Source organism: Dromaius novaehollandiae, chromosome 1 (genome assembly GCF_036370855.1).
Source record: "Dromaius novaehollandiae isolate bDroNov1 chromosome 1, bDroNov1.hap1, whole genome shotgun sequence".
Taxonomy (NCBI): domain Eukaryota; kingdom Metazoa; phylum Chordata; class Aves; order Casuariiformes; family Dromaiidae; genus Dromaius; species Dromaius novaehollandiae.
The window spans coordinates 13,581,434-13,607,982 of NC_088098.1; the positions used below are offsets into that span (position 1 = coordinate 13,581,434).

The following is a 26,549-nucleotide window of genomic DNA, read 5'->3' on the forward strand; positions in this document are numbered from 1 at the left end:
ATCACAAAAACAGTGCAAATTTAGTGAGAAAAATTATATTAATTCAACTTCATACTGTTTAACAAGGCAAATGCTCATTTATTAAAAAAAAGAAATCAATTCAATCCCCTAAAATCTTTAGAACTGGAGCTTATTTGACTATGAACCTTCTGCACACCTACAGTCAGTGACGTACCCCCTGGTAATATTTGCAAAAGTTACATAATCAGTTAAAATTCATTGAACCTGAACAGTGCTAACAGCAGATAAAAGTTACCAGGCCTAGAACTGAGACAGAGGTTTCATTTCCCACAGCACAGTCTTCACAAAAGATTGTAAACACTGTTTGCAAATCTGCTTTGGTATTCTGCGAGATAAACATTATCAGACACGCATAAAAAACTAGACTGGCATTTGCTTGCAGTACAAAATGACTCACATGCTTGGTAAAATATGTTTTTCAGCAATCTGAATGATGGTGTAGAGAAAAAAGGTTTGGTGGAAAAATCTGAATTCTGTTGTAACTCTTAGCTTTATCAGCCAGTAATGCTAGTAAAGCAATCATCACATAAATGGTTTTCTTCATTTTATCTTTTCCCAGAGGAGTTAGAGTGCCAAAGATCATGCATAAGCTATTAGAAACGAAAAGTTACATGTATAAGAATTGCTTGATAAATAGAAAACAGAAAACTTGACTGTGAAAATACAGATTCAGACTTTCTGTTCTTTATATGTGTTTATGTATGTGCTGCACTTTTGTATTTACTTTTTGCTACTATTCCAAATGTGTTTTAACAGTTCTTGAGTTTCACTAGGTAAGCTTTTCATCCTGTGACTCGCATGAACTATGCTGTAATCTCTAGACTTAATGAATTAACGCCTTACCCTATGTACACACTTTTTTTTCTCTTTTTTTTTTCTCCTCACAGGCATGTAGATAGAATTGTTAATGTTTTACCCAGGGAACTTACCTACTGATCCCTTAGGACATGGCACGGCAGCTGGCTGGCCAAACTTGGTCTGGGGCCACCAAATACCAGCCTCGAAAGCTTTGGGACACCCATTATAAATTACTGAAAGCAGAAAAAGAAATGATGCAATTTTTTGGCAAGATAAAATCACAGAGCAACAACGAGGAGATAGTAACACCTGCCAAAAGGACCTTCCAGTAGTTCCCAAGCTGAGTCAGGACATTTGCTCCCCGCAGTGACTTCCAAGCTGCAGCCCATTAGCTGCTCCTTTTCAACCGCACCATCAGACAGGTACAGGCAAAGGAGAGCTCAGGATGATCAGGGGATTCTGGATTTTATATCTGCTTATCTCTGTCTGCTCCTTTATTGTGGGAAAGGGTTGCTCCTTCATGGCACCCACACGCAGCTGCAAGATGACTGCTACCGAAGCTTTGCGCTGATCGCAGATGGGCGGTGGGAGGAGGCAGAACAGGTTTGTGGTGACTGGCGGTGGGACCGGCAGAGGGCCCTTGGCATGTGGCACAGCCTCCACGGGCAGAAGGTGTAAGGGCTGTTACTGATCCCTTCGGTTGTGGCACAGTAATGTAATACTGCACTGGCAGATGAACCCTTGTTTCTAGCAAAATGAGGATTAGCAGCTTTTGCTCCTCCCCAGCTCCTTACCTAACTGTCTTTCCATTTGATGGAAATCACATGAAGTATTATTATTTTTCTCAATCCCTGTGAGTCATATTGGCACAGATTTAGGAGGAGGGGGGCGGGTTAAGGCTACTGCAGCTCCCATTACCCCTGTTAGAGCCACTCTGCCTGGCTCACGTGTATCCCATGATGCATTTGCAAACCCATCGCCTCGTGCTCCCCTGTCTCTGCACTGGCCATGACTCCGGTCTCATAACTACACCCCGACTGATCAGCAGCAGTGCCGCACGGGAGGTACCTTCACAGCCCTTGGTGGTAACCTCAGCAAAAGGGTTGTCACAGCGGTTGCACTGCCGCCCTATCACTCCAGGTTTGCAAGGACACTGTCCTGTCTCCATGTCGCAGGTGCGTGTGTGAGAGCCGGAGGGGAAGCAGTCACACGGGTAGCAGGTGTCACTGCTCTGGGGCTTGTAGTAATTTGCCTAGAAAAACAGAATGGATAGGCACAAGGTATTTTGCTTTTATTCCCGGTTTCCTGTGTTTCTGAAGTAGGACTTCAGCAGCATCTGCATCAGAACAGACTTTCCAGTTACCCAGACAGTATGCTGCCGGCTACTTCAGCAGAGCACAGGATAATAATTACACTACTATTAAGAAAACTATTATTACTATTAAGAAAAATAATAGTTATGAGAAGTGTATTCTGCTACTGTGACTTGCAACAGCCCAGGCGACCAGGCAGTGCAGAGCAGGGATCGCACTGCCGCTGTGTGCTGTGGGCGCCCGGGATTCAGACCGCCATTTGCAGGTTGGCCGAGAGCCTGGCCTGCATTATTCATCCTGTGCTCACTGCCGCTGCCCAGCAAATGTATTCTTGGAGGATTTATGGTCTTCTCTGCCTTGCAATTCTACTCTTCTAGGGCATGAACAAACTAATAAGAAAACTTCCTGCTCTGTCCATTTATGCTTTATGTACGGGGTGGAGAGAAAACAGTAATCACGTATTGAAATCACATCTTTAAATGCTTTTGATCTGAGGCCTAATGTGATTACACAAGACAATGGTGTTGGCACTCCATTGACTCAACGTAATGTAGCTGTTGCTGTGTGTCCTCCTGCCATTTAGGAAAGAAATACTGGGCCAGATTCACTGCCACCAGTTCAAACAGGCACAATTGCTCTATCATTCAAATCTATTGCAAAACCCATTGTAAAAATGCCATTGTAAAGCCTAGCAGAGGAAGCCATCTCCCATCCTGGGTCTACCTTCTGTCCCTACGTGTCTGCCGCAAACTCCTCTTAAACTTGACAGAGCTGTCTCTGAGGACAGCATTTTACCTATCCAATTTAGCTCAGTCTCCTAAACAGCAAGGCCTTTTGCTTGTCCACTGCACAGAAGAGAGTTTCACCCAGTGGGACTGAGCCATTTCATGGCTATTACTCACTTGTGGTATAAAAAAATAATCAGCATTCCTCTGCTCGCAGGGCTGATCTCCCCCTATAAACCGGGCTGTACTTCAGAGAGATCAGAATGCAGGCTTTCTCAGTTTCTCAGTTTCACTTTCCAAATGCAAATAAGACTAGAGCTGCACAGTATGATTTTTTGAAGAGTAGTGCCAGCAAAATGTTTTAGGTAAAGATTAACAATATCATGAACATACATGATGCAAAGCACAACTGTGTGTACTTTGTTTCAGATATTCAGTTGTAGTTATTAGTGATATAGTTATTTTTTAACCTAAAGAAATTTTGACTTGACAGGTTTCTTTTGCTTACCTTGCAATGGCAATCTCCATTAGTCTTATTGCAATCAGGATCAAACCCCTTACTAGTCTCACAATTACAGGGACCACAAATGGGATTTCCCCACCAGCCTCTGGGACAAGGCAAGTCAATCCTATAAAAGAAAATCACATTGAAATCACATTTTAAGCTTACCCTTAAAAGGTGGGGAAAAAGGGCTTAGGGCCAAATCTGAGTCCCAGACCGACGCCTGGGCACTGCCAGGGCAGGCTGCAGGGCTCGTGTGGGAACGTACCAGCAGTTAAACAGTATGGACAACTGCAGGAAGGCGTTGAGCCTGCCTTGGACGTGCTTACCTCCTGTCACAGACGTAACTGAGGGGTACAGCTCCACAACACTTTATACCTAAAAGACAGCTGCTGCAGTGCTGCCACCCCCCTCCCTGCGGGTCCACACGGACCTGTCCTACCCCTGCCGCTGGCATTGGTGCTAGTCCAGCCTCAGGGCACACTAGCTTAGGTTGCGAAACTGCCTGCAAGCTGAAACAACGAAGAAAAGTCACTATTTTTAGCCAATCTGGCTTTCCCAACCAGCTCATCACAGAGTCAGAAAAGCCTTGTCACAAGGGAGGGGGAAGAAATGTGTGGCTGGGGACACAGAGGAGAAAACTGTGGCAGCTTTGATCCAAATTAGTTGAAAATGTCACACACCTCTACAGGCTGCATAAAGTACTCCAATGGGGCACAAGCTGGTACTGCCGCTGAAAGCAGCAGTCTTGTACCCTCGGCCGTTGTTCCTGCCCCACGGAGCAGCAGCACAACTATTCATAGGCTGTGCACCAACCCAAAAGCCGACCTTGCTGGAAGACAACCCTTGTTTTTGCTGGGTTCTTTCTCTTCTGGGTGAGTTTCTGAGCTGTTTCAGCTCACAGCTGCCCCAGCCCTTGTGCTGGCAACGACAGCTCTGGGGAGAGGTCAGGCCGCACGGGCCTCTCTAGCTGGAAGTGTTCACCAAGCAATAGCCTGAAGGACGGCACTCCCAAGGCCGTGATTAGCAATAATGCACAAAGGAATCCTCTCCCTGCTTGTGGAAAGCAAAGCTGCGTGCTCTCTGTCTCAAAAGCCATGATGAATTCTGCTTATGGTAATTGCATGGTTTGCATTTCCATCCTTTATAATACGGAAAAGACAACGCTGCACTTGACATGATGTCAGCAGATAAGGACCAGGGACAACCTCTCCGCATTGCTAATCCAGAGGAATGAAAGATGAATCTGGTATCATCACAGTCAGTATTTGCAGGCCAATATAACAAAAGGCAGAGAAAGGGACTTGCAGTTTTCAAAGGGAAGGAAACATCACATGAACCATTCCTAAATGGACAGACAAATGCACTTCATTTGCACACTGTGAATGGCCCATATTACAGTAAATCGAAATGCTGTCTCAAGAATAATGAGAGGCTGGTTTCTGAATGCTGAGACTAGGAAGCTTGTGATGAGGGAACTGGCAGGCTTCCACCACACAACAGGACTTAGACCTCCTAGGCTGCCCAGAAGAGACATATTTTTTGCCAGCCCAGTAAGAGGACCCAACCTGCTGGGGAACTGAAAGAGAGGGGCAGAGCAAGCTCAGGCCAGGTCTGCCAAAATGCACAGGTCAGATGCAATGCTCTGTAAACAGAGCCTTATTGCCTTAGTCCCTGAACTGCTGATGAAGGGAAGTGGCCCATGAGTATATGGAAATTCACCAGTCCTGGTCTATGGGAAGAGAGCTCAGGAGTGCCCAAGGGCAGGGAGCCTGCATGTATCAACTACTATGAACACTCAAATAATGCCAGGGAAGGTAACTAAAGCAGGAGAAGAAAGAGGAGGGACTGCTGCCTTCAGAGAAGAGGTACCTGGAAGGATCAAGAAACGAAAGAATAAAAACCATTCCCTTACTTGTTCTCGCAGTACTGTCCGTAATAGCTTTGTCCACACTCACATGTGTACCCGTGGGATGAGCTAGGTTTGTGCACGCACGTGGAGACATGCTCACATGGGTTCAGGTTACACACATCAACACAGTCTCTCCCAAAGTACCCTGGGGAGACAAGGTCATAAAATTACAGAAATCACTGTAATTTATGATTTGCACTTCTCCAAAAGACCATCTATTTTAAGCTTATGCACTAGTAACACACCTTCAGTAATCAGCAGATTCCCCCTGAGATACTGTCAAGAAGAAGGTACTCTTTTTCCTCTCAGCAAAAAAGATAGTGAGCTGTTCTTTTTGACAGTCTGTTAACATGCTTGGGGCACCCTTGGGTCGTCGGTTCCCAGTTTTATATTCAGGGCATGTGTTACAGAGAGTTTTGTATTCTCTCGCTGCGTGTATGGGAGGTGACTATGCTGGGTGCTGACAGCATGTGCTGGGTACATGCACCGAAACAGAGAAAACATTCAAAGCATCTCTATTAGGATGCAGGGTGTGAGGCAGAAATTGAACAGCAGGAAAGACTAGGAAAGAAAGAAAAAGGAGAAAAGGAAAAAAGGGGTGTGTGTGTATAAAAAAAGTCCTTTGGAACAGAGACTGGTTTTCTGTTTGAATGTGAAGTTGCCTAGAACAACTGATGTTTAGTCTACAACTGCAGCTTCTAGGGTGCTACAGTAAGACTGAGAAAGAAAACACCAACTGGAAGAGAAAGAAGAAGGATTAGAAGAGCAGCAGCCACAAGCTCTTCATGGTAATGCCAAAGAGATGCGATTGCAGCTCCTGGATTAATGCATGTGGCAGTCACTGCATTACCTGGGTCGCAGACACAGGAGTAGCTGTCCCAGTCGTCACTGCAGTAGCTGTGCTGAGGACACGGGTTGGAGTCACATGGGTTATCCACTTCACAGCCCTCCTTTACATTGATCTTGATAGCCTGTTTCATGTTGAGTGTAGCTACATTTGTAGATGTCTCTCCCATTCTTACACCCTGGTCACAAAAGACAATTTTTATTTTTAATTTAGAGTATTGCTGTATCTTTTAGGATACAGTATTATATATCTCACTAACTCCGTTAATCTGTGAGGTCACACTTAAAGATATGAGCCAAAACCAGATTTTTTTCAAATGCTGGTCTTTGATCATCGAGAGAAACAGAAGAAGAAGGTTGTTCCTCTACAGGATTAGATTTGTACTTGCAAAAGTACACAGACTTTACTATTTTGATTCTTAGAAATTTTGATGGAGGAAACCAAAATGTTTGGTGCGGGATGAAAAGGGAAAAAAACCCACATGCCTTCATATGGGTATTTTCTTATAAGCTCAAAGTTAGCTACTACAGTTCTCACTTCATACCTGCATACAGCCATAAAATCCCTGCTGAACTGAGACTTGGTCTCCAGAGACACCTCCCACAATGATGTTTTTCATTTTTAGTCCAGGCAGTTGATTTCCAATCTGCACAGTGCTCTGTTGAAGAAAAGGATAGTAGGTAAGGGGCATGATCATCCTCTGCAACACAGGCAGCAACTTTCTGCAGCGATATAGTCAAGCAAGGAGCTGACAGCAGACTAAAGAAAAATGATCAAAGCAGTCAGGAGCTAGACATCTGAATGTCACCTTTTACACCTTTACAGACTTGTTCAGAAGATATTTTTTCATTAGGCTTAATAAAATAACGGGGCTTCATTAGGCACAAGTCACGACAGAACATGGCTCAAAGTATTTTTCCACAGTTCTTTAATCTACTTTCTCCAGAAAATATTTATGTAGGCCTTAATGGCAAAACTATGACGCTGCCTCACCTGGTACATCCCGTAGTCCAAGGACATGACAGCTAGGTACTTGATGTCTTTGCCATCTTTAGCACTCTTTAGCTCTATTAATAAATGATGCCATTCCCCGTCACTGACTCGCAATTGGGTCATCTTCAAACTAGCAACCTGGTTCAGGCCACTGTACACTTCAAACTGCACATAGTTATTGAGTATCTGTTGAAAAAAATATCATGTCTATTTTTTGCTGCATATTTGTTTAGGGGGCAAGATAACAGTGCTTCCTAAACAAATCCCAAAGGAAAAAAAAAAAGAAACAATTGCAATAACTTCTATAACTTTAGACATTGTTTCTAGCTTACCCCACTGAGCAAAAAAAAAAAAAAAGACAATAAAAAGACACATTTTTCTCATTTATAATAATACACACCTCTGTCTTTGTTTAAAAAAAATCACCTCGCACCAAAACATCTGAATTTTAGAATGATCAAAAGACAAATTCTGAAGAAATCATTTGTATGTATTGATGCATGTTTTGCTGGGTGGACTAATCAGATACGTAGTTTGTGTGTCCATATCCACTGCTACATGGATCACACTGGTATGGGGTGGGGGGCAGAGAATTTCTTTTCTAAGCAAAGAAGGTCACATTTTTTACCTGAATGTTGATCTTGGATGCAGTTCCAGCATTAGCTTGCATTAACATGCCATTGACTTTTCGGGTCCTAAACATAAGCCCAATGTACCATGGCACAGAGATGGTTATATCGAGGTCACTCCAAATAACAATGCTTTCCCCACTGAACCGCTGAGGAGAAGGCATTACTGTAAATCAAAAGACAAGAGAGAAACACTTTATATCCTTTGAGGCAAAGGTTAAGAGGGGGGCACAATACTGCACTGGAGGCATGACGCAAGGTAACTACTCCCTCTTCCACTGAGCTGTTTTTCATTTACTACAGGTAAGACCTGGCCCAGGGGAGTTACTGGGAAGCAGCTGAAAATGCTATAAATTCACAACCTACCTTGGTTTGTGGTAGCTTGTCTCTGTGCCCACCTGCACGCTAAGGCAACACTTCCACAGTGCTACTGCATTACCCAAATAAGAGATGTTCCTAGAAAGCTAAATTCAGTATCTCTACTCATATAATTTTGATGATGAGTGGTTGGACAAAGCAGAAAGCATGAGGGTAATACTTATAACAGACATGTTCAATATATCCCTGATTACCTGGTTCTAATTAACAGATTAAACAGAGGAAATGGATCTGAGTCTACAGGAAATATTAATTAACTTCAAATACTCCAGGGCCAGGTTGTTCGACTATGTGAGCTGCACAGTCTTTTCATAGGGAGAAAGCTCTCGTGGAATTACCCAAATCCTCTCCCTTAGAGAGGAACCTCTAGAGCTGAGTGCTGCAGTGGTGTCCTTATCTCTCATCTTGCCCGAATACAGCTCCTAGAGGGAGATGCTGAGGACAGCCTTCAATGAAAAGCACTTTACTGATGGAAAGCATGGATGCATCCACCCTGCAGGCTGTTAAAGCAGCTATCCCAGGTAACACAGGCAGACGGGCTACGGCACCATAGATTAGTTCATCCCACTGAGAGGAAGCATAAATCAGACCTTGGGAGCTCTGTGCTGCTCCCAGCACCCGGCTGGCTCGCGTGCCTCCATCCCATCCTGGGTGTATTCCCCGTCCTGGGAATAACCACCACAGATCTGCACCCAGCGATGCACCTTGTGGTGCACTAAGCCCCCTGGACGGTGATGGGCTTGACAGCCTCCTTCCCCTTCCACCCCACAGCAATGTATCTGGTAGCTCTTCTGGATGTTTTGCAGAAGAGATCGTGCAAATGTAAGTGCATTATTTTAAAATGACAAGCCCTTAGAAAAAAGTAGAGTGACGACATTATTGCAGAACATGAAGGCAGGTTGATGTGAAATGGCATTTTTTGGAGAAAAAAAGAAATCAGAACTGTGTTATGTCTGCTTTGCTGGCCTCTGAAAGGGAAAAGGGGGTGTGTGAAGGAGAACAGAGGGCAGGAGGACGGCGTTGTCCACAAGCCCTTTACCTCCCTATTTGCGAGAAGCCCCCCCGGCTGCCGGGGCCGGGAACGCGGGGTGCAGGGATGTCAGCCCGGCTCTGGGAGGCCTGGTGAGCACGGCACTCGGCCACCCCCCTTCTGCGGACCCCTTCCTCCCCGGGCTCATCAGTAACACTCCCTTTGCACCCCCTGCCCCGGCTGCCTCCCTCCCCAGGGGCCAGGGTGGGCCTTACGCTGCTGGGGAGGCCAAAATCACCCCCCCAGCCCTCTCTGCCCTCTGCCCGCCCTTCCCCATGCCTGGGACGGGGGTGTTGCCTGCTCAGAGCATTTGGTTATCACTGGCTGCGCAGCAATGCCCAGACCCCCCTGTCCCCCGCCCCAAAGATGGGAACTATTCTTGCAGAAGGTACTCTTTAAATGCACAGCGTAAAATAAGCACAGTTTCTGAAGAGCTGGCAAGCAAAAAAAGTCGGCTTCTTAACCCGCCAAAGCCATTGAGCTCTGAGAGACTGAAGTAGGTCCAGCGCTGCTAAAGCGGTCTAAGAAATGCATTGGCCAATCACTTCTACACAAGAATGCAAATATTTTAGCTACAACATTTTTAAAAATAGCTGCCTAATGATAGCTAATACTAATAGGATCACTGGACATATCTCAGCACTCAAATAAGCAATCTGAATGTCAGGAGCACTATGTGTCGGTGACCCCTCCCGACTTGAACTTCACGCTCTTGAAAGCTTTGGTCACATTTCAGAAAAATTCCTTATTTTGGGAGGGGGCTTATGATTTTTTCTTGGGGATGTTTTGCCCCACAAATATAATCAAAGAAACAAGTGGACTGCTGGCCACAAATCCTAAAAAAAAAAAAAAACCCAACTTGAGACTTTAGCAAGAATAAATATTTCCATAATAACAAAAAAAATGCTCAGGTCTCACTGCACTTAGGGTATGGGAGAACTCTGAAGCTGGGGGACAGTAATGCTGTGATTGTTGTGAACTGCATTGCTGTAACCAAAACTGAATATCAAATGGTGCCTAAAAGACACTCCTGAAGTGATTTTTTAAATCCCAAAATTGATGCTTTGGCATTTAGTTTGGGATAAGAAAAAGATGAATAGAAAAGACATCTGACTGAATTTTGAAATTCAGTCATAGGACATAGGAAATAATATTCTTTGTATGTGACAACACTACTCCCCATTTACCCCAGTACAGTTCATATCAGAGTCAGGCCCTAGCATCTTCTCAGAAGACATCAGCATGGGCTTTGCACCAGTGAGGCCAACAGAGAGGTGCTACACAACCCATGAAGAAAACACAAGAACTTCACTGACAAAGATATTTGACACAAGGCACATGGAAAAATAAGATTTTCATACAAACCTGGAGAACTCAAAATATTTGAGGAACTGCCACAGAAAGCAGTTACTTCGCCAGTGGCAGTAATAGCAGCTCTGGGCTTTATGAGAGGTGGGACACAGGAGGAGGCTGCCACCATCCTTTCTCCTTCAGCCTCCTACTGAAGACCCTTATTTCCTAAACCAGCAAGCTAACTGAGTGCTCTGCCTGTATCTCTCTCTTCTGAGGCTGTTTCTACAAAGGCAAGGTGGGAGCAACTGCTGCCACCTACATCTTGCCCGGGCAGAGGCATACCATACTGAAGTGGTTTGCATACCAGCTGTGGTATGTGTGCACCATGGTCTGGAAACCTCAAGATTAGGACTGCCTTTCCAGGGTCCACATCCTGCTGAGGCTAATCAAGAATGTCTGATTTGGGGTAGAAATATCAAAAGAACAAAATCCTTGCTCATACTGCAAACTATTCTGGGCTGTCCTTCTGGATGTCCATCTGGGAAGCTTCCAGCACAACGTGACTACAAATGAGCAACCCACAATCAGATGTGGAGAAGCCACCTTACAGTGGGCACTGGGAGCTGCAGCAGCACTGAACCCATGGATCCCCCAACGAAGATTCTTCCTCGCTTCCTTGGAAAGGAACTAACTACAAGTCTTTCATTCCCTATAAAACACACCTGCTGCCCCTTCCTCATCCTTCATTAATGAGGTTTTACACATATATGCACATTGTATCCAATCAAAGAAAAACCCAATAAAATTGAAAGTGCTCTTACTCAGCAGAGACTGCCTTCTTGCCAAGAAAGGGGTGATTAAAAATGCACATTCATCCCCGGTTTGAGTCAAAACCCAATAAAGTCAGCGGGATTCTTTCCACTGTTTTAAAGGGGCTTAGGACCAGGCATTTTTACTATAAACAAATTACTAAATACTGCTGAGCTCTGTGAAACTACTTTGCTAACGCAAGTAAATCAGTAAAAGCTGTTACTATTAATCACAGTAAGTCAGATATCATACTTACTATATAGGTGATCTCACAATTATTTCAAATATATATGGGTGACATTTAGTCTTAGTTGCAGTTTTCCATTATCTATCCTCTAAGCATCAGAGTTTGGCATATATGTTAATGGGTACTAATGAAACGTGCACACGTGACTATGCATGAAGAGGTTTGTGCATCCTACCTTGCTCACAGTTTTTTCCTCCGTACCGTATGGGACACTCACAGATATAAGTATTCCACTTATTCACACACGTGCCTCCATTCTGGCACCAGTTAGTTTCACAGTAGTTCCTCTGCGCTGCACAGCCTGGAAGTCAGGAAAATAGTTACTTGAAACCACTCGATACTTGTGTAGGTGGGCACAGCAGCTGCAACGCACCATGGCATCCTAGACTATTGCACGGCTTTAACGAAAGAAAAGGCTCTGAATGACTCATTCTGAGTTTCTGTCAAAGACGAGACACTTAATCATGATAGCTTTTGTTTTTTTTAATACCCTTGAAGTCAGTCAAGCAAAAAGTGGATGGTAAGTTTCCATGAGCTCAACAAATGTCAAATTCATAAAGAAAAATCTAACAAAGGCTACTGAACACAGTCACTAGGCTGTAAATCTTTGGGGACTATGAGAAAATTTTGGGGAAATACCATTGCATGCTTGTCTTGTTTTCATACTCTTCCCTTGGCATCCACAGCTGGCCACGGCGGGAGACAGCCATATGGATCAGTGCTGTGACTCAGGACCACTGTTCTTGAGTTAATGTCACATAACCAAAACACCACCCAGGGAAAGCCAATATGCAGTGTCACAAACTAGGGTAACACTACTATAAGCTGGGGTGTTAAAACATATAGAACACTCTTCCAAATGAGGGAAAAAAATCCATCCTGAAGAAAATGCTTCTTTTGTCATGCTTTTCCTGCTATCTGTTTTCATAAAGTAAAACCCTGTGTTTAACTAATATTAGAGACATAACTGTTAATAAAAAAGCCTCAAGACAAAAGAGTAATTTGAAGTTAGTGTTGCAACTCCCTTCTTAATCCATGATCAATGGAACATACCTAAAAGAGCTGCAATTTAGGTATTACACAAGGAAGGGACTTGCCATTCCTCCATTAAGTGCCAGTTTTATCATGATGGCAGCATTTTGTATATCAGAGCTAATCATGGTCAGGGATCCAGGCACTGCAAACCAGACCAGAAACTCCTACAGGCTGCTTCATGAGGCAAGTTTCAGATTCAAAAGACTGCAGAATTTGATTTAAAGAACAAACATAACTGATGAAAAGTCATTAAAATTACTTCCTTTTTCATGAACTAATCCCATCGGTTCTCAGAGCAAAGTGACATTTAACAGGTAATTTTTTTAAAAAACAGGAAAGGCTCATTTAGGGGTAAATTCTCTGTGCAAATTCCTGGGTGAAATTCGCAGGAATGCAGAAGGTCTAAACAAGCCCTGAAGTGCCACTTTACGCTGTAAGTGGTGTACTGTGCCGCGGGCCGTTGTGTGCGTCCTTGGCACAGGCGCTGATTACACCTTGCTCAAATAAGCGAGGCGTGGGCAGCCAGCTCGGGTGCAGCCGCACCGTGACGGGGCGGGAGTGTGGTGCCCGGCGGCACCCTGCTCCCCTGCCCGTGGCCTGGAGGCAGCATGTGGCACAAAGGGGACCAACAGGAAATGCCAGGGCCCTTGCAGATCCCTTGGTCCCCTGGGGTTTCTCACCGTGCATCCCCCTTTGAAACCCTAAACCCTGCTACACACACTAATACATAGCAGAGTGCTTTCTCTTGACTTCTGAAGACATGGCAGCTCCTACCTGGCAGAGTGCCGTTGTTGGCTATGAAACTGGCCATGTCAATCGGCTTGCTGTCAATGGAGAGGTTCCTCATACAGCCTATAAACTGTCTGTTGTGCACAGGGAAATCTTCAGGCAAGTTTGGGACACCGCCAAGGAGAAGAGGGCCAGTCAGGTCCAAAGATCTAAAGAAACAAAGAAACAGTCACAATTTTGGGGGTATAGTTTGTTTTGGTTTTTTTACCTTCCTGTTTCCCAGAAGTACGTTTGAGATGTTTAATTTCCTGATGTTGCCACACACCTCCTTACTACTAGATTTGCTTTTTCAGGGCTTGTAATCCAAAGACTTTCCAGTAAAACAACCAATCTCAGTGACATTACAAAAAGATCATAACCCGTAACTTAGGAGTTGTCATACACATATGGGAATCCAATGTTCTGTCTCTGACAGTGCTCAATATCAGAGGAAGAAAACGAAAATTATGAGACAATGTGCAGCTATGGGACACTTCTGATTCTGGTTCCCAGGGGTTAGTTCATATTCTGCACCAGAAGGGTTGAGATGCCAGAGATTTTGATTTTGATATAACGACCTCGTTATTATAAAATGTCCAACCTTTTTTTAATCCTCTGAAGATCTTAGTCTTAACAACATTTGGTCCGTTTGAATTAGCCCTAATTTTTACAATGTCCCCCTTGCGATTTTACAGCAGTATGTGCATCTCAATGGCCTTTCTGTCATCAGTCATTATTTTCTATCTTTACTATATTGCTTGCAATCCATCTCCTCTTTAAACTAAGTAGTACTAAACTTTCAGCCTTTCCTCACAGTTCACTCTTTTTCCCTAGGTAATGATTTTTGCTGACCTTTTATGTACCTCCTTTATTTCTATGTCCTTTTAAGACAGGAGTATTAACTCAAATGACAGCAGTAACAAGCTGTTCAGCCATCCCCTCAATAAAGTCTAACATTCTATTTGCCCTTCTCTGTACATTTTCATACTAAGTAGATACTTTTTTGGAGCCAACTACACTGACCTTCAGGTCTTTTTCTTGCCTTTTACAAGTAATTTAGGCACATGTCTTTATAGGAGAAGATCAATGCATTCCTCCCATTGTGCTAACTCTTGCAGTTGCCTCCACCAAATTTCATCTACTAAATTAAAACTTGTCACTTTTTCTTGGTAAATTATATCTCTTTTTCTAACCTAATGTGCCTAGTGGTTAATCACATATTGTTGATTCTCCTCTGAAATAAGAGAATGCGTGGAAAACACATATAGGAAATCCTTACTTTTTTGAGCCAGTCTGAGTCCCTTGCGCAGCACATGTGTAGTTGCCAATAAGACTCCCAAAGCGCACAGCCACCGCCGTGTCACAGTCATCCACGGTTACAACGGCCACCTTCTCCCCTGAAGGTCCGTGGGGAATTCCTAATCGCCCAATGTTGGGCTTCAAGAAATACATGACAAATCATATAATGATATATACACACACTATTTGAATGCTGCTACAGCCAGCTCAACAACACAGTTGTTCTTACCTCTGGAAAGGGACTAAAGTAGGAAGTGCAAACATGAAAGCATTAAGTTAAGTTGACCTAAGACAGGTTGGCAAGAAGAAACCAAGGGTGCTCACACCCAGTGAGATACACAGCACAGCCAGAAGTGACTGATGGTTCATTTCCACTGCTGAACCACTGCTGAACTGCTTTGGCCCAAATCACTTCAAACACATATTTTCCTACTTCTGCATAGCGAACTCTAATGAATTTTGGTCATCTTGAGACTCTTCATCTCAAGTGAGTGAACTTACCTGAATTTCAACATAGTTTTTGTCCAAACACAGGAAAATGTAAAACGATGTAATATCACAACCGAGGCTAAAGGCTTAAAACCAAGTTTTGCCTGAACAGGGTACTCTGTGCAAGCCCCCAGTGAGGACTGCAGGCTCCGGAAAAGGCTCTAACACAACGTGGGGAGCTGAGGCCAAGCCTGTGTGCGCCCGCCGCGAGTGCCTCCTAGGTATGGGATGGGAGCATGGAAACGCACTGCCCATGGCTCAGCCAGCTGAGACCCCATCATTTCTAGTCACGGGGTAAGACAGATCAACGGCCTGGGGAGCCGGCAATCAGGAATAAGGGATGGAGCCGAGCTCACTCGCTCGGCAGCCACGATCCAGCGCTGCGGACCAAGATGGTGGGTGGTGTATGGAGGCAGGCGTCTGTAGAGCCAGCAAGAAATGCTCAGGCTGAGCCTCACCTCCGATTCACCCAGGTGGTAGGAAACTTCTCCCCACTGACCCACAAACCGCCCTGGTGAATGCGGGCCACAAAACTGGAATTATCACACTAAGCTCCATACTTCTGCCCTTACTGAAATTCTCCTAATCGCTCTGCTGTGAGGCATCATATCTCCAACTTTCAACAACTAAAGAAACCTGGGAAAATTAAGTGATTCCAACAGTGCCTTCACCCCAAACACATCCTACATCACTGTGTGGCTCCATTAACTCTCCTAAGAGAGGTACATGCAATTTACCCCCGTGTGACTGGCCGCAGACCACATCTGCTGGACCAAAACAGCAAATTGTAACAGAACATTTTTCATGCTTAGTGTTCATAGACAGCTAGAGTCCTAACCCACTACCCACATGGGACCTCCATGAATTTTATCTGTAAAGCAGAAGCGATGAGCTAAACCCCTGTCGCTTTGCTGCCGTTCCCCTGCGGGCATGGGGATGGGGATGCCTCACAGGAGCGAGGGGCCTGGGCTCTGACCCAGCCGTACAGCACAATTTGAAAGCCAAGAGAGGCTTTAATGATCCATTGATCAACAATAGCTGTGGCCATATGAAGATGGAAGAAGACTGGGCGTTACACCGAAGTCTGCTGCACTCTCACTTCGAAACGCGTATTGCTCAACTGCAAGGTGACACTCGTATTTGTACAGCAAACAAGGAAGCAGTATGGGGTAATGGCCTATTCTCTCCGCTCCAATTGTACACCCAGAAATAGGCAAAAATGCTTAAAGCCAGTTGCATCATCTGTACAGAGATACAGATTTATTTACATAGGTAATTATCCCAATGTAAAAAAACAATTTTAAAAGATGTTTCCTGGTGTCAGTTCCAATTGGAAAGTACTTTCCATTTCCTCTACCAAAAACTAATGTGATCACATACTTTGGCAGTTATGCAGTATAAGGTTTTGACCTCTGCTAAGCGATATTAATGAAGATTTTATTTTTCCTATACTCCCTTGACTCTAGAACTGCCTAGCGTGGAAAAGGCAGGAAACATACATAATTGCAATGCTGAAAATAGTGCTGTATGCAATGCTGAAAATGTCAGTGAGCGGCTTTTCAAAGTCCATAGAAAATTAACCAGCCAAGAGGCAGACCTTCCCTTCCAAAATTAAAATGTTTATATTCCGGGTGCTACTTCTATTCATTTGGAGGACTGATTTGATTAACGTTTATGTTCTCTTGCTTCACTGAAATAATCCATTGTTTACTGCATGGGAACAGTGACAAAGGAAGGGTATTTATCCTCTTAGCAGGGGGGAGCTGCCCTGTGCTAGTCAAGATTGCAACCTGATGAGACTCATCAGTTTGCAGCTGCTCCTTCACAGTCAAGTAACTGCAGCAGCAAAAGCTTCTCCCCTGCTCCACCCCCTTCTATTTAACATAGAAATTGCAAAGTTTTTCTCTAGATGTTGCCTGGCCATTGCAACCCAGACCTCTGGCACCTCTTCAGTTCAGGTGACCAGTTAGGATCATAAGCGGATAAAGAAGAAAAGGGATATTCATGCGAATGAAAATATACCTATGCTCAGTACAAACATTGGTGACTTTCTGACAGTATCAGCAGATCCATTTTATATAACAGGCTTTTTCCCAAAATGGAAGGATATGGTGCTGGGAAAGGACAGGAAGATTCTCTGAGTTCATGTGACAAGCACCTTTTTTTCCTCTTTTATTTGGCAAGTACTACCCCACTCATCTTCTCAGCACCTAGCTTAGGGAATATTTTATAATTGAATAAAAAAAAAAAGACTGGAATGGAGGGAGCTTAGGTTAGGAGTTCCTTCAGAACTGAATCATGAAACTGATTTATTTAATATTTTCATTAATATTAAATACCATTTGCCAGTAAAACAGAGGGTATTTAGAGTATCGTGCATCAAAAAAAAAAAAAAAAAAAAAAAAAAGAAAAAGAAAAAAAGAATCACTTTAGATATGTGAGTCCCAGAAAGAGAATTAATGATATGTCATGAAACTTGGGGTCCAATGACAAAAACTTCTATTGTAGGCCATCAGCTATAAATGATGAAGAAAGAATTAACTGGATTACTTGACTACAATAAAATTATGAATCATGGTGTGACTAAAGTGTAAGAAAGCCAATACAACAGCGGGTTTTTGGGAAGATGGGTATGAGTGAATTTTTATGATTTAAACAGGATATTGGCATTTGAAGTGTTGCGGACAATTCTGATTTCACTTCACCACAGTAAGTGGTACTTGGAAAACAAACATGAAAGTAAATTGCCAACACTAAATGATAACAGAAACCTTTACACTTCAGGCATGATCTTGGCTTCTGTGGAATACCACTGGAGCAAGACTGATCCCTAACAGGAGGAACAGCTAATACACAACAGCATTAATTCACACCATCATTTTCTGGAAATATGTTCAAGCAGTCAGAGCCAGACTTTCAGCTGGGTACTTAGCAGTCCTTTCTGCCTGTCAGACTCATCTGACACACCATGCTACCTGAAAGCCAAGTTTCATTAGCTGTGCCAGTTCTGTATTCACGAGTAAAAGTTCAATGTGGTGTACAGGAATTTACCAGCATGACCCCCATTAATGGCAGTGCAAGTCATGTAACTGAGTTCCTGCTCATGGAGCTGAAAATTTACCTTGCACTTCCTACCCCCAAAGACTGACTTTTTACTTAGTGCCTGTCCAGAAAAAAGTTGGCATTCAAACTTCAAAGACCACATGCTGTAAAAGTGAGTAATAAGAAGAGGTACAAACAGTGCAAGAAAGAGAGCTTGGTCTCCCTTAAATAAACCTGGAATAAAATGGATTCATTCTGGGATCAAAAAAAATCAAGTCTTGCAGAGTACTGCCACCATCATATAATGATTTCTTCAAACATTTTCTTTATCCTATATCCAAGTAGGTTGCATTGACGTTTACGTTTGCTTGCTATATTTGACTACAGATTTTCTTGGAGAAGCAAAAGAATGTGACTTGTGAACTGTATGTGAAACGTATATGAAACTGTACGGGAAAGCAGAAGCCAGGGTGACGGTGTTTCTTGTTCCCTTTGCACATTGACACATCCTGTTTCATGGGGCATAGCACTCCCCTTTTGCCTACCTTTCTCCCCATCTGTAAAATGAGATGAACCATATTTATGCTCCTCAAATAATGGCAATTAGTACATGCAGTTGTACAGAATGCCATGAAACCTGACTTTGTCTCTCCAAGCTTTCGTGCAGGAGATTAGTGGTTTTGTTTTATGGGTGGACAATCTCAAATTTTGTGTCTAACCCATGGCATTCCCCATTGCACAGATGGAGGCACAGGCAGATTAAAGGTGATTACAGGAATGACAGTCTCCCGGGATGTCTTTTGAAAACTGCATCTTTCTTCCAGACCAGAGCAAAGTTAACAGTGAGATGTCTCACACTCATCTAGTGTCCTTGGTTGTGACCTGGAGGAACTACCTTTTCAAACTGCAAAGGTGAATTTACATTCTTTTGGTTGCTGACATGGTCACAGGCCGCCTACCATGATTTTCTCTGGTTGCAGTTGACGGTGGAGTGAAAGAACGGCACCGCAAAGGTGCTTCCCTACAAATGCCAAATCTGGTTCTAGTGAAATCCAAGTACGGAGTAAAGAACTGTTTTGATTCCTCTCCACAATTTCAACAGAAATGAACACACGTATATTCTCACAGGTGCCTATAAAATGCTAAGAAGTTCATCCGTTAACATGCATTTTATAAATGGAGACCAGACAGAGGAGAGAAGGTCATCAAAACACATCTGTTTATAGTTTGCAATCTACCGTGAAAATCTGCTGTTTGCAGACCTACTGTTCCCATTCCACTTAAAACATCAGACACAGCTAGTCTGAGGCATCTCAGCTTCATTTGGATCCTGTTTTCTTACAGCAAACATTTAAACTGCTGGTGCCCACACAGTTAGTTATTAAAGATACAGATAGTCTAATGATGCATCGTGAACGGAAAAGACATACAGATCAGAGGATAATGAAAGCTTTCTCTTATATGCTTAACTGTTATATTTTTATAACAATATAAAAATACTGTTTAAAAACATTTATAAAAAATGCTGTTTTCAAAAGTCATAATGCAAACCTGATGGACAGGTAAAGTACATTAAGCAAATAGTCCAATCTTTGGCAGGCTTATTTTGAATTAAACCAGGCTGGATACTGTACGTTAAGGACAGTATTACAAAGTGCAAATGTTTGTTTAGTCAATCAGCCACAGTGGTGAGATCTGGATCTCTGTCTGTCGCCCTTTTTACTTAATCCACAAGTTCATGTGGCTTTTCCAAGGGTCCCACAGACATCTCCTCTGCCAGGGACACCTTTTTCCAAATTCCAAGTTCAATTTTCATATAAAAATGGTCATTTGATTTTTACCAAAGATCAAAAGAGAGTGTGTTTCATTTCATGAATATTAAAATATAAAACACGCTCCACTCTCCAATCAGAAGTGCTGCTACGACTGTTCCAGGCTGGTTTAGGCACCTCTTTGTGTCTTTGAAGCAGCTGACAACACGGGAGATGACGTAGCAGCAAACTGTAAATATGGCCGACAGTTTGAGAACATAAAACGGGAACCCCTGAAAATGAGACACAACAGATCTAGTTATGCTTGGCATGAGGAGACCTGTTTTTTCAGGGAACAGATAATGTTGCATACTATAAACACAGTCTCTGCTTAGCTCACCACACACATTAAAAAAATCTATTTTAGAAAGCTGCTCTTTCATCAAAACGCTTTGTGTGTCATGGATTAATATGCACAGCTTGGCTTGTTTGTCTTCATAATAAGTGCAAATCTGTAAAAAGAAAAGCCATCCTGAAGCCAGCGCCAGCCTTTTTCAACATTTCCAAGAGTTTGCTTACCGGACAATAAGTTACCCTTCTGTTTTGTTAATCAGTAGCTAATGATTTATTGACTGTTTCGCATGGTTAAAGGTTAAAAAGAATCTGTTTCCTAGTTATTTTTAAAACAAAACAGCATTCTTCTCCATTTGCTGGCTCAGCCCCCGCTCCCCGAAGTCGGGGCAGACGGTGCAAAAGGCAGCGGGTTCGAATCCTCCTGGCCTCGCTGCTTCCCAACGCAGCTCGCGGCTCCGGCATGAAGAGGGGAAAATGGAGAGAGGGCTGGCGCGTCCTGCCGGGGTGCAGGGTGCCGTGGGGCACCGCGGGGCGCCCGGGCTCCCTCCGCTCGTTAGGCAGTCCGCCAGCCTCCCGGGCCTCCTTCGTTAACCTGCTGGCTTCGGCGCAACTATCTGGCACACGGAAAGGGAAGAAAGCCTCCTATTCCCAGGCAATGCTTCACTGCTTTGGCGGTCAAAAAAGCTCATTAACTCCCAGCCGGGGCTGCCCGCGTGTCCGACCCGGCAGCCGGAGTCCAAGCCCCGCGACGGAGATAAATAAATAAGCAGGAAACAACAAGGGCGGCCGGGAGAAAGCACGGCGTTCGCAACACGGGGGAAGAAACTAGTAAACGCTGGAGAAGCTTACTGCCGTGATATGAATTTGTAGACTGTTTTGATCAATCGGGAAATGGGAAATCGGGTCAGATTAAGACAAACCATTACAGTTAATCTCTGCTTTGTAAAATTTCCCCCTACAGATTTCCAGAGCACCTTTAACATAATGCAGAGTGCAGGACAGAGAATCCTCCACGTGCTCCCCCCGGACACCTCCTGACTAGTCAGCAGGGGAAAGCAGGACAATTTTTTCACATAAAATCCTCAGTCCTTTGATGTAGGTACCCTCTTTATTCCCTGGATATGCTAATGACATCTCTTTATACAAACTTGGCTAGAGCTGCAGAGAAACATGAGAGCCTGTGACAGGGAAAAGGAAAACAAAAAGCTTCCCATCACCGCGTCAAAAATGCAAATCCAGAGAAGCCATCGGACCAGTTCCTTTCCCTAGACAAACCCCTTGAAACGCAGATAGTCTCGGGCTCCTCAGTCACAAACCAGGCTGGGCCAGGACGCTGAGCAAGTTTTACTAGACCGATTTCTCATCTCTGTCACAGCTGCATCCAGAGGCTAACCTTTGATATTCAAAGCAGGAGGCTTTCGACGCAGTTAGGCGACGGAGGTGCTGCACGCCCATCGCCAGGCCTGGCCACGACGTCGTGAGAGCTGTGATGCCTCGTGGCCGGCCTGCGCGAAGCCACGAGCACGTGCGGATGGCACCAAAAGCGCACCTTCCCTCCACGCTGCCCCGCCAGGTATCTTCACAGCTACCAGGCAGCTCCTGCAAAGGGCACATGCTTGGATTTGACTAATACCAGCAAAGCCAGCCACAGCATTGACGGGAAGAATGGGATTTTCTTAACCTGCGATGGAAATTTTGTTCTCAAATTTGTATTACCAGGTGCCTCTCTGCTCTTTGCTGATGAGTCAGCAACACAGCCAGAAGCACCGTTTTTTGCTGCGAGACCATGCCCACTCCTCTCGGGCAACATCCAGCTTTCTGGGTCCGAGACACCAAGCACCACGCTTGCTTTGCTCCTGCAAATTACCTTGTCCGCCTTCTCCAGCTCCTTCCCTCCCGCTGGACTGCCTCCGCGGCTGGCCCTCCTGCTCTCCAGCCCTGCTCTTCTGCCCTTGTCCTGCCTCCCTTCCCTCCTCCTCCTCCTCCTTCGTGCACTCTCCTCTCATAGTTCAGCAGTACTTTCTCTGTTCACCTTTTGTCCCTAGGTATCTGCCAAAAATACCACTCCCAAATACTTTCAGCCTTCTATAAATAGCATTTTACAGCTTAATTTTGCATCCAAGACTTGAACATTATTGCTGTCAGAGTCCAAGTAATACCCAGAAATGTGTGCAATGTCACACTCTCATTCACACCAAGCGGCTCCCTCCCTTTGGACTAGTCCTGTTTTCTTCTCTGGTGACACCTTGGCAAGTGAACTGCTGCCCAGTGTGACCGAAGAGGAGACAACGGGGTCTTAAAAAGCCAGGGAAACCTCCCTTCCTCTGCTCCGTGGGCTGCTCCTCTGGCTGTGGCCAAGTCTTTGCTCGGGTCTCCCCGTCACACAAATATTCCTGCGTGATCAGGTGCAGCTGAGGTAGCTGCAAAGTGCTGCTTCCCCTCACTCTACAAGCAGATGCAAAATACCTGAAAAGCTCCCTCTGAATCACTGAGTTACTGTAGATTTACTGTGTGATTAAATTGAGATAACAGCGCACTTCAAAGTACTTGCACCGAATTCCTGAGGTGCCATTTCAATGACTCTGCTAGAAACAGCGTGCCACACTCAATCAGTGTTGCACCCTGTCTAAAATAGAAGGGGGGGGGGGGGATATTCTTTTTGCAACCAAGAAAAGGACAAGGGCATTTTTTGGAAAAAGAACATACTTGCTCTGAAACAAAAGAACACAAAAAAATAGTGATAGGCAGATGTGAGAAACGGTTGTCATTATAGGTACAGCTCTGTAACAACAGGGACCTGAATCTGCAGCTACTCAGACCTGTCTTGGGTTTCTAAGAACAGATGTTCACCTGCCATTAATGTAGGGAAAAGAACAGTGTCAAGAACCACAGCAAGAAAGTAATGCAATGCCACAGCCTCAGCAAAACCAGAATTGAGCATCTCACTAACTGCCAGTGCCACCAGATGTCACTTGTTACCTATTGCCCCATGTCCTCCATCTATCCAAAGAAAGCTGCCTTGGCAGGCTGCCGTGTCACCCTACACGGGGCACAACCTGGAAGCACACTCTTCAAGGAGAAGAGCAGGAGCTCGGCTTGGTTCCAACTTCAAACCATGGTCCATAACATCATTTGCTAAGTGAAAACCCTGGAGATTACTTCTGAAATGTTATTGTTCTCATTTGCATATGAAATGAACACCATAACATCAATTACTTTCAGGTGTTGTTTGCAAATTCTGCAGCAGTAATATCGCAAAAAGCACACAGAGGAGAGAAAGATATTAAACCATTCTGCACTTGCTTGGCCAACTTCTTTCCTAGCAGTGTAACAGATTTCCTGAAGCTGTTAAAGATAGCTGAGCAATTCAGGGCTTTGGAGCAGGATACACTTTGCATTTCAATGACCTCTAAATGACTTTCACTGCTTTGCACTTTCATTTCCTGAGACACAGATTTAGAGGCGAGTTATTTGTTATTCTGTGTCAAGCCAATGGAATGTCACTCTACAGCCAGATCCTGATTTCCTTTCTCAGATATCAATCACTTTTCACTTACCCCTTACCAGAAAAAAACCAACCAACCAACCAACCTACTAATTGAAATCTGCATGAATAAATATTGGCAAAATTGCAGGGATCTGTGTTTTAAAGTCCAGGTTCGTATGTGCCTGTTCTGCAAGGAGAGACCAGCTGCCTCCACTGCACCCGTTAAATCCTGCAGGGCTCTAAAACCATGTCAGAGAAGGACCAAAAAACCAAAAAGTAAATATTAGCTGGCCTGCTCTTTGAGGATTTTCAGATGTTATGAGCGTAGGGATGGTTGTCACAGGCCAGACCAAAGGCCCACCAAGGGAGCAGTAGAGGCAAGTGTAGTCAAAAGGACAAGGCAGACATACAGCAGCATACCTCCTGTCCTCCTCACTCCCAGCCTTCCCTCCTGTTGTGGTGCAGGTTGGAGCTCTATATGGGCTTTCACAAGATCCTTCCTGCTGCCCATTATGGCTGAAAAGGACTGACTGATATTATCACTTAATCAGCCTTTTGCCTTATACAATCACAGGACATGACCCTGGGTGAGTCCTGCCTCAAGAACGTGCCTTCCCGCCGAGCCAAAACTCTCCTTTAGGAAAGGAAATACAGACTTGGTTTAAAGACTTCAAAGAATGGTGAAACCACCAGAACCTTGGGCAAATTATCCTGCTGATTATATGCCTTCACTGTCAATAACATTGCATACTATTTCTAAAGAGAATCTGTCGAGCTTCAGTTTTCATATATCAAATCCATGATCTTATCTAGACTAGGAATTTCATGGATGATCCTCAGGATTTGAATGGAAGAGGATGAACTGGGCCTCACTAAGGACTGGAGCCTCTGAATCTTGGGCTGGAACACCAGGAAATGACTCATAAACCAAACTATTTTTGCACAGATTGCCTTTTATGATGGCAATTTAAAAATTTAGTTTTGAGCATGTAGGAAATGACATGTTTTGCATTCAGACACAAGGAACATTTTATGTGTTTGACTAGAACAACATTTTGAACTTTAAATGTAAAATCCTGGCATGCATTCAGCAATGGAAAATCTAATTTCTTTCCCGTCCTTTAGATGCTTGTAATTTTAATTGCTACATTTTTTAAAAGGGCCATGCCCACCACAAAATACACAGTACAGATAAAAACTACCAAATGCATAGATATAACTTCCTCTAATTCAAAAGTCATACACATATACTTCAGATGTGCCTCAAGCATTAGCTACCATCACGCTTAGTAAGTACATGAGTCTGTCCACTGATACAGTAACTTTGTTCTTTTAAGAAAGTTATCAAGAACTGTCATAACCTTATCTGGCTATTTTATTATTTATTATTTATTATATTATAAATTATTTTATTATTTATTATTTATCTGGCTACAATATTGGTAACCCAGTAAAAACTTGACCTCTTCAGTTAGAGGGTAAATTAAATATGCATGACCTTCAGGACAGCAGTAAATATTTTGGTCACAATTAGCAAAGAAAGTGACTTTTTAACTGCATCACTTGAATTGCTTTTCTTCTTTGTGTTACTGAAGAGCTCCCCGCAGCTTTCTCTGTGAAAAGGAGGCCTCACATTTCTGCAGGTAATCACAGATGGGTTCTTTTCAGAACTAAAATTAAAAATTTACCTGCAGTCACACCCTACATTTTTGGTTTTTGTAAATTTTTCCACGTTCAAGCTGTGGCAAAATTTTTCATCCCATGAAAATTCTGTAGAAGGAAAGGCATGTAGTACAACTTGATGGTCCTGCACAGGAAGTTAGTATTGTCCACTGCCTGACCGCTTGCTGTGTCACCATTGACCGAAACAACCCTTCAATTATTAAATAATAAATATTTGCAATGGTGTGAGTGATAAGGGAGTGATAAAATTAGAAATACAGCCAAATCTTAAGTAAGAATATCTGATTTGCTTTAAAGAGAAGCACTACATTTCAATATGCTTTCTGCCTTGCACACCTGAGAGAGTCTTTAAAAGCTGCATTGGCACTTCTTAAGAGATATTATTAATTTAAGTTTGGAAATGTGGATTCACAAAAGCAGGGAATTTTTTATATTTTTTATTGGAAAAACATGCCACAGAGAAGTATATTGTTCCTAAATGAATGATAGTTTAGGTATTTACAGTGCTGCTTCCCCCCCAGTACATTATTTAACATTGCAATTATTGTCCTGCATGTCTAAGGGACCAATTCTTCACCACGCAATGCCAAGAAATGCTGGAGCAGGTCTGTGTTGATTACAGATGCTGTAAACACAGCAAGTCTCAATGTGATCTCATTTTGCGCCAATAAAATTCCAACCGTAGTGGGGCCCGCATCTGGTCAACAGTGGCATTATCATAATCTTCAACAACTGCATTGTTTGTTTAGCAAATCCCTCTCAATCCTTTAATAAATTAGTTTGGAAGCCACCAGGAGGATTAATTTCAGGAATTCTCCCTCAGACCGCAATTATGTCTGTTCAGATGTCACGATAGACATATGACATTTATGAAAGTCACATCAAATCTTTATTACGTTTCCAATGACTTGACTTCTATTAGGCTTTGTCTTTTCCAACAGAGTTCTAAAAATCAACATTCGAAAGAGTTACTTAGAAATGAAATCCCTCCCCTGTACAGGAGGCGTTCCCAGGTACAGGTTGCATTATCTATCACCTGAAACTGTAATTGTCAAACACTTTTTCTGACTGTTCAGATTGAGAAGTAAGTGATCCTGGATGGCATACAGGATACTTTGAGGGCAAAATCTTTCACCTTGGGTC

General features: G+C 43.6%; 1 protein-coding gene across 7 annotated transcripts in view; it reads right to left on the reverse strand.

The window, feature by feature from the left end:
* Positions 1-26,549, reverse strand: part of CELSR1 (cadherin EGF LAG seven-pass G-type receptor 1) — a 181,436-nt gene that overhangs the window by 37,811 nt on the left and 117,076 nt on the right. For all 7 annotated transcript variants that reach the window (XM_064506072.1, XM_064506068.1, XM_064506092.1 and 4 more), the window contains exons 6-16: positions 14,581-14,738; positions 13,308-13,471; positions 11,674-11,799; positions 7,740-7,906; positions 7,112-7,297; positions 6,663-6,776; positions 6,122-6,296; positions 5,275-5,416; positions 3,366-3,486; positions 1,888-2,071; positions 951-1,052 (exon numbers count right to left, since the gene is read on the reverse strand). In XM_064506072.1, the coding sequence (XP_064362142.1) occupies positions 951-1,052; positions 1,888-2,071; positions 3,366-3,486; positions 5,275-5,416; positions 6,122-6,296; positions 6,663-6,776; positions 7,112-7,297; positions 7,740-7,906; positions 11,674-11,799; positions 13,308-13,471; positions 14,581-14,738 (1,639 nt within the window). The remainder of the gene's footprint in view (positions 1-950; positions 1,053-1,887; positions 2,072-3,365; positions 3,487-5,274; positions 5,417-6,121; positions 6,297-6,662; positions 6,777-7,111; positions 7,298-7,739; positions 7,907-11,673; positions 11,800-13,307; positions 13,472-14,580; positions 14,739-26,549) is intronic.